The sequence below is a fragment of the Gadus macrocephalus genome, chromosome 3 (genome assembly GCF_031168955.1).
Source record: "Gadus macrocephalus chromosome 3, ASM3116895v1".
In the NCBI taxonomy this organism is placed as follows: domain Eukaryota; kingdom Metazoa; phylum Chordata; class Actinopteri; order Gadiformes; family Gadidae; genus Gadus; species Gadus macrocephalus.
This window is the reverse complement of record NC_082384.1, coordinates 3,803,683-3,812,417: the sequence shown is the minus strand read 5'-3', so window position 1 is coordinate 3,812,417 and position 8,735 is coordinate 3,803,683. Positions and strand designations below refer to the sequence as shown.

Here is an 8,735-nt window from a genome sequence, read left to right as displayed (position 1 = left end):
ACATATATGTAGATATAGATTTGTGCTGATTATATTATTACGATCTATCCTTGTATTTAAATTGCGGATCCCCATAAAGCAGGGGTCTCAAACTCGCGGCCCGCGGGACGATATTTTGTGGCCCCCTACTTGATATCAAAGTTAAAGGGCATGGTGCAGGTTTCTATTTTCTTCTTTTCTGGCAATTTTCTAGTTGGTAATAAACATTTAAACAATTATCCATTGTATTTGATGTTGTAGGGTATCACAAAATATAAATATTAGGAAAAGTAGGTGATATATTAGTGGTTATTAGCCACAGGTTAGCGATGATTCTTATTTCTCCCACAATGCATTGCATGACGTCACGTAAGGTACTCCGCTTTTGGACGACAGCCGAAGCCGCTAGTGAGAGAGTGACAGTGTCAGATTATATAAGTAAATACATAAATAGAGATAGCCTAGATATATATAGATAGATAGAATAGCATAACATCGATAGATAGATAGAATAGCATAACATCGATAGATAGATAGAATAGCATAACATCGATAGATAGTGAGGGATAGCATAGCATAACATAACATAGATAGATAGTGAGGGATAGCATAGCATAGCATAACATATATATATAGAGAGAGAGAGAGAGTAGATATATAAGTAGATAACATGGTTTTCTACTGTATTTGTGGCGGGTGCAACAACTCCAGCAAAAGTGGACATAGGGTCCATTGCTTCCCCAAGGACAAAGGGATTCTCCGAAGCTGGGTGCAATTTGTCAAGTTTAGGCGGGCAGATTTTTCAGCTAGCTCTGTTACCGCGTACTCCAGAATATGCAGCGCGCATTTCAAGGAGGAGGATTACCACTCAGGGGATGCCAAGATGGTCTCACTTGGTTTAAAGAGTAAGAGGACGGCGAAGTTAATTCCTACCGCCGTGCCGTCTGTGCATGCAAACCACTCTGCCTGCCCTGTCCCGAGGTCGAGAGACACCGTCTGCCGCAAGCGAGAGATTGCCACGGTAAGCATCATGCTATAGCTGCTAATTACAAGCTGCGCGTTAGCTAGCTCTGTGTATTTTGCATACCGTGTTCCCTTTGACACAGCCTCCTCTACAAGCATGATCAGTCTGACATTAGAAGAGCATATTTCACGAATATGAGCCAAAACAAAATTGCCCTGAAGTAAATGTCCATATCGTCATGAAAGCTTCATGGCTAGTGTTTGGATCAGTGATCGTCATCATCAAGCGGCTTTCACAAGTGTGTTTGCGTTTTGTGTTAGTGCTAGACTGCTACGGTTTTCTTTCACATATACTGTATTTGACCGTGACCGTGATTTCTTTTTTATATACTTATATATACTATACTTTATACTAATATACTTTTTTATATTTGTTTTCGCAAGATGTTGACAGACGCCTCACAGCAGGAGACCGTGGCCAGTGTAGACACTGTGGAGAGTGTCGATACTGGGGATCAGCCCTTGCCCTCCTCCACTTCTGACGCTGGGACACAATGTTATTTGAAGCCCCCCCGATGGTCTCACGGTAAATCTTTGGTATTTTAAGGGGTAGATATTATGTCTAAAACATTGCAAGTAGGACATTTCCATACACATTGATGAAATGAATACATAGCCTACACCAAAACATAGCCGCTTAGATTTGCCATGATTGTCATATGTTTGGGTATGTTTACTGCCTCTGCCACAGCTGTGCAGGTTAACCTGAAGCCCAAGATGGTTAGCGTGGGCACACAGACTTCAATCAGCCCACAAACCTCCACTCCCCTCGCTAGTCCTGAACAGGCAGTTGACGACGATGATGATGATAATGCCACTGTCATCAGTGACTTGTCGTGGGTGCCCGAAGAGCCGATGGATGAGGAGGAATTGTTTGATGAGGAGCCACCTTACACGTGTGACCCCCACCACAAGTGAGATAATCGAAAACCAACATAGACCATATTGAATGCTCAATGCTTTGTTAGTTTGAATGACACCGCCCCCCTCCCCCTCATTTTTTGTTGTTGTAGTTGCATTGACAAATTCATTGTTTGCCAAGAGGAGCTGATGGGCCTTTTTGCCATCTGTCCGGCCTGTTGTGAGAGGTCGGATAGTAGCATCGTGCAGCAGGAAGGAACTTTTGTTAAGATCAAGCAGGTACAGTTTTGTTTATGCAGTTTTGTTTACGTGGCCATCTGATTAGAAAATCTGAATATCTAATTACAATCTGATAGCTCTGACTGTTTTGCCAGTTAATTTACAATGTATGTACCAGGCTGGCTTAAGTCTGCTGGTTTGTGATGCCATCATATTTGAGTGTTATACTGTATTGGTCATGTGTGTTTCATTGAAAATATGAAACCTTTGACCAGTAATGTACAGTACTTACTCTATATTGAATCCTGATATACTGTTGATTACAATGTTTTATTTTATTTTATTACATATCTAGGTCTGTGCATCATGTGGCTACCACCGTTTCTGGCAAAACCAGCCAATGCTCCACAGGAACATGCCAACCTGCAACCTCCTGTTAAGTGGGGCCATTCATTTTACTGGATGTTTGGCCACACAGACACTAAGAATGTTGACCCTGTTTGGCCTGCAGTGCATCAGTGCCAGCAGTTTCTTTCGCCATCAACGCCGCTACACCATCCCTGTAATCGTTCAGGCCTGGCAGAATGATCAAGCCAAGAATTTTAGTGACCTACGGGCAATGGATGGCGGGCTAGTTCTTGCTGGTGACTGCAGGTAAACCAGTGTGAGAGCTAGACCAGTTCCACGTTTTGATTTTGTTATTTGTTATCATGTAGGGTGGCTTTAGTTGGCATTTGCAGTTGACATGGTGGATTGTCTTTACAGACCATGGTTTTAAAAACTTGAAACATAAATTGTAATTAATTCCAGGTCAGATTCTCCTGGGCACTGCGCAAAGTATGGGTCATACTCTCTGATAGAGGACAGAGTGAACAAGGTGGTGGATGTTCAGCTTGTTCAGGTAAACCTGATGTTATTAGACAAAGAAATGAACTCAGCAATTTGGTAAAAGGATTGTATCTTAATATAACATCTTTCCACTACAACCATGCATAGAGCTTTATTGTGTATTGCCTAACTAGAGTAGTGTATCATAATGCCTGGACCAGCAACGCTTCGGTTCATTAACGCCTCCTTCAACACCACCAGCATTCTACACTTACACTGTTATGTCATGTTGCAGAGCTCAGAGGTCCCCAACAGCTCATGGTGTGAGCTTGAAGGGCTCAAGCGCAGTGTTGGCCTGCTGAGGGGAAACGACCTGCATTTGGCAACGCTGATCACGGACCGACATCGCCAGGTATTTACAATAAAAATGCAGTATAGAATGTAAATATCTGAATTGCACTGAAGCTGGATGTTAGTGGTTTTTTTCTCCTTAGGTTGCCAAATGGGTGAGAGAGGAGCTGATCCCTGAAGGGACACAGCATTATTTTGACGTGTGGCACATTGCCAAAAGTATGTATCCATTGTTGGAACCTTGAAGCAGTTTTTGTTAGTGCATATCAATTAATACCATTTGTTCTAAAACAGGTCTGGGGAAGGCATTGGATGCAGCATCCAAAGAGTGTGACCAACTACAGTTGTGGAGGCCAGCTATAGTGAATCACCTCTATTGGACTGCAGCCTCAACCCCAGATGGCAACCCAGCGGTCATGGAGGCCAAATGGAGAAGTTTAGTGAACCACATCCAGGACATCCATGACCATGACACCCCTGCCTTCTCCAGTTGTGCCCATGGCCCTCTAGACGGAGATCAGCGCAACAAAGAGTGGCTGGACCCAGGTACAGTACTGGTATTATGCACGCTCTACATAGTTTTGTTTTATTTGCTGTCTTTGAGTAATTGTCTGGATGCTTTGACATGTGACCTTTGTGATGAAATTGTTTTTTCATTCCCTGGCAATCTCATAACATTCTGTTTACTGTTTATGTTTGCTATAATTCATATGCAGGACAATTTCATGTGTTTCCATTTCAAAAAGGAATTCTGTCTGTATCCATCTTCCTGTCTAATGTCTATTTGTACGTTTTCCGTCTGTGTGTCTGTCTGCCTCCCTGCCTACCTGTCTTGGTCTTTTCAGGCTCATTGGCAGCAGTCAAGTTGGAGAACATAATGATGAGGGCTGCCTTGCTGAAAGATGTCCGTCAGCTGTCTCCACAGCACCAGACCTTCTCCCTTGAGGCTTACCACTCCCTCATCTTGCACTTCGCGCCCAAGCACACAGGGTTTTCATACCTTGGGATGTATAGCAGGTCAGTGCTATCCAATGGAATAACACTGCCAATTATTATGCCTTTTATAGTAATAATAGTACCTATTAACGTGCCTATTGTAGTATTTTGTCATACACCAAGTTTCAAAGGTTTTCTCAAATGTGTTATTTTGTAGGCTTCTCTTAGCGGCGCTGCATTATAATCACAATGCCAATCGCGAGACAGCACGGAGAAGTGACGGGACGGAGAAGTACTGCGTGCGGTATCCGCGCTTCAGAAAAGGTGCCCATGTGGTGCGTCCCATCAAAGAGGCAGCCTCATACGGTAAGCAGTGTCAGGCAGTTCTATCATATTTTGAGATGGCGCACGAGTGATCAGTGACAATGATCTTTATAAAGTAATATTATTATTATTATTATTATTATGTCTGCAGGTTATGCAACATCATTAATGAAGGCCCTTCGGGAGAGCTACGCCAATTCACCCGCGGTTCTTCGAGAAGTTGGCACCAATTTGTCCTCCGATGCACCCGCCCCCATCGCCAAATCCTTCGAACAGATTCCTAAGGAGGAGGCCATCAGCCTCTACCTAGCCCGGCAGTCACGCTTCAAGAAAACCTAATTTCACATTATTATTTTTTTCCACGGACAAGTCCAATGATTTAGTTGTTATTATTTGCATGAAATTTCTTTGTATATAATTCAAAATAATTTGGTAATCATTTTACCTGTGCCTTGTCAACCTCTGTGTGCGGTGTTGTCTGAGCTCACTGTGTCTGCTTGATGTGCTTTTGCATGTATCACTGCATGTATGCATGCATGAAATAGTGTGCATGTGTGTGTGTGTGAGAGAAAGAGAACCATCAACTGACCCTCGGGTATGACTACACTATTGCAGAATGAATTAGAATTAAACATTGCGGGTCTAGCCCTTCATCAGTGTTCCTTGTATGTTTTGTGCCTAACCATTTTTTTATATAGATTTAATTCCAACCTGTGTCTTTGTTCAGTAACCATTACAAGCAATGCCAATCAACTTTTTTTTATCCAAAATGCATGTGTTCTGTGTACTTTATAACCTTTTAAGGGCAATTGAATGATCACAACAGAATAAGCATAACTATTATTTTTATTCATTTTCATCCAAACAAGGCCATTGAAAGCCCTGATACGTCTGGTCATCATTCTGGAATTGCTGTCTGATGGTTGAAACCACACGAGGGTAGAGGCTTCCTTATACTCCTCCCTAAAACGCCATAAGCCCAGCGTATAGCTTGCCTGTACGCACTGTACCGGTATTGCCTAGGGATAAGTAGGAACGATTCTTAAGTTTAAAACTCTGTAAGTAGGTTGGAAACGTCATTTTAAGCCTGTTTCTTATGCATGTTTATTGTGTATGCAACACATCTCCTGTCACCTATAACTGTTGGTTCAAATGACTCAGTGTAAAAAGATTTGTAAAGTAAACATAAACCATGAACATACTCGTGCGTGCTGGCTTGAAGGGGACCATGATCCTGCCTGAAGTGTGTGTATGCTATTTTTAGCACAAACGGATTCAGGCAGCATGCCTCAAATCCAGGATGCTGCGTTAGGCACGTTATATCTGCTGGCCGCGGGGTGAGCTCCTCGACCAGCGACCAAAACGCGCTCACCTCCCTACAACACAAGCTCTCCACCACAGTTTCCATGGGACGACACCGCCCACACAGACACCTGCCAAACACAGCGACACAGACACGCTTACTGCTCTCTCCCGGTAAGCGGTACCCTGACAGTTTCAATGACAATCAATCACGAGGAAAACGAGTTAGCACTATCAAAAATAATCACACTGAAGACATAACCAGCCTACTCGGCGTCGGCTACGTTTGCAAACAACATTTTCACCGGAGAAAGGTAAAAGCTTAGAATAAACACTAGGGGTTCACAGGTGGGACTGTCAAGCTAGCCCATATTTAGAAGAAATAGAAGGCATAATATGCCTTCTATTTCTGGATCTTCTGACTAAGTTTAGGGTACTTATCTGAGCCAATGACAATCACTGTCACTAGATATAAAGAAAACGTTGACTTTCATTCGATGCTATTCACTGACAGTAAAAATAAATAAGTTATTGTATGCACTGCTGTTCATAGACTACTAGCTCCAGCGCTCCTTGCTGCGTTTCTAAATGGTAGCAACTCACCAGGACACTTCACCAACTCTCCACTCATTCTCCTCTGACCATGCATTTATTTGTCTTTGACGGCCATCGGCTCTCGGTATTTCCTCATTTCCCCTCATACGCCTAACCGGTTCGAAATTATATGGCTGTGGGCCATCATAAATGTTGACAGTGGGTCTTGCTACCTCTTCCTCATCCCCGTCCGCCATAATGCTAGTTCTAGTATGCGTCTACCTTACGTGACGTCATCGCCAAATTGCGTAAAAAATAACCGTTACTAACCAAAAACTACAAAAACTGGACTTTAACACCATTTTGGAGACATTTCTAACTTTATATACATATTTTGAGTGCTTTATGTACCCATTAATCAAAACTTCCGGTTAACCTGCACCATGGGCTTTAAGTGTTAGTGCGGCCCGCACGTTTTAATTATTATTATTATTATTTATTTAATTTTTTTGCCGAGTCGCTGCACTTGCCCGTTGGCCTCATTTATAAAGCTTGCTGCGCACAAAAACCTTGCATAAGACGGAGGTGAAATGTGCTAGGCCAACGGTATGGCTTCTCCCAAGTCTGTGTGCGCTGGAGATACGCCCTTTCTGTGTGTATCTCTTTCCAAACACCATGCACCTGACCGGGTTCTCTCCTGTGTGACTCCTCTGATGTATTTCGATCTTGTTATGGGCAGGCCAAGAGGGAGAGACGTCGGAGAACCCGACAGTCTATTCATAATATTGTAATGACCACGGAAGAGGCAGTGAATGAAGTATTGATTAGACAGCGATTTATTAGAAACCTAATAAATCGTTGGAACACGCAAGACCGGTAACCATAGCAACGCCGGTAAACAAACCTCGCGAAGCCCAATCCAGGTCTTACTGAAGGCATTTAATGGTCAAAATATTATTAATAAGTATTCGAATATATTCGAATATTAATATTAATAAACAAACGAACATCGAATATGATTTTTGGGCAAAAGTCAAAGCCCTAACACACAAAAATGCTTCTGCACATTTCACCCCGTCTTCGCAAGGTTGTTGGGCGCAGCAAGCTTTATAAAAAAAAAAAATATATATATATATTTACACACTGCAGGAGCAGTGTGAGAGGAAGCGCTGCCAGGTCTCTGGCAGTAAGGAGTAGGCAAGAAAAGCCATATGTTCAGAAGGACACATCATGTTCTGAAAAAGGTTCATGTTTTAAAGTCGTTCATGTTCAAAAGAGCCATTCATGTTCAAAAAAGCATTCATGTTACAGAACTGTTAATAGTAAAGCTTGATATTTGTACTTTTTTGTGGAAAACTCGATGCGGCCCAGCCTCACCCAGAATCTGCCTCCAGCGGCCCCCAGGTAAATTGAGTTTGAGACCCCTGCCATAAAGGGTATAAATTGCCATCCCCGTATTGGGTTCCAATAGGTTGACTGACTCTCCGTCCATCCTTCGTATCATCTGCTGTTCCAGCGCCAGACAAACGGCGGTGACACTACCGACGGAAAAAGCCGTTACGTCCCATTGTTTGGAGTGAAAGCAGTCTTAAAGGGGCAGGGTACTGGTTTGTTGAGTTCTTATGGCTACCTCTCTGTGTTGGAACAGCGGGAAATGGATTTGGGCAGAAAGTGTGAATGGAATTGCTATTGAGGTACAAATGAAATGAAGTTAACTCTCCATGTCATGGTCAAGGGAATGGCATGAGGATCAATTTAACATATTCATCTCTGCCTATGCCCAAGATGAATCAAAAGCAGTTGGGTTATCTTTAAATATTCTGGATCCAGCCTGAGAATGTTGGCTCTAAATGTCCAAAGGCAAGGGTGACAGATTAAAAACAGGAGGCGGGTTTAAGTGGTGAAATGAGTCTTTCAAAAGGCAGAACATTAACCTGTGACAAAGCATCCTCCGTGCCAGGGTGTCGCACCATCGCTGGGCTAGGAGACAGGTTGGCCCACCACTAGGCCATCGCTGGGCAAGGTGCTAGCCATTAGTAGGCATACGTACCTTATCCTTTGCAGTGTGCTCTCACGTGGCCCGTCTGCTGAGCCACCTCTGGTTTATAGCAGGGCTCTCATTCTTTGGTTTCTTTTGTGCGTCTGGAGGTGTGAGGTGCTTCGAGGGTGATGCTGGGGGTGCTCTTGTCCACATGTGGTGCATTTCCACCAGCGGTTACACTTCGGCCCAGCACGCCTCAGCCCAATCAACGGACAGCGTGTGTAGCTCGAACTTGTTTGCACCCTTTGAGACGTCTCAGTACCCCAATGGAGGAGTAATGCGAGATGAGTACGGCTCAATACGGCTCCGAACCGACTCGCACCCGCCGGTGGAAATG

General features: G+C 43.5%; 1 protein-coding gene across 2 annotated transcripts; it reads left to right on the top strand.

Annotated features, from left to right (window-relative positions):
* The first annotated feature begins 649 nt into the window (after positions 1-649).
* Positions 650-5,021, top strand: LOC132453291 (uncharacterized). 2 transcript variants are annotated; one of them, XM_060046122.1, is made up of 13 exons: positions 650-1,000; positions 1,387-1,528; positions 1,694-1,916; positions 2,016-2,142; positions 2,438-2,571; positions 2,611-2,736; positions 2,893-2,983; positions 3,206-3,322; positions 3,405-3,480; positions 3,556-3,807; positions 4,107-4,278; positions 4,415-4,563; positions 4,673-5,021. In XM_060046122.1, exons 1-13 carry the CDS (start codon positions 650-652, stop codon positions 4,858-4,860), a joined length of 2,148 nt encoding a protein of 715 aa, XP_059902105.1. In that variant the 3' UTR covers positions 4,861-5,021. The 2 variants fall into 2 exon arrangements, with proteins under 2 accessions (XP_059902105.1, XP_059902104.1); XM_060046121.1 differs by having other exon boundaries at positions 2,438-2,736.
* The last annotated feature ends 3,714 nt before the right edge of the window (positions 5,022-8,735 follow it).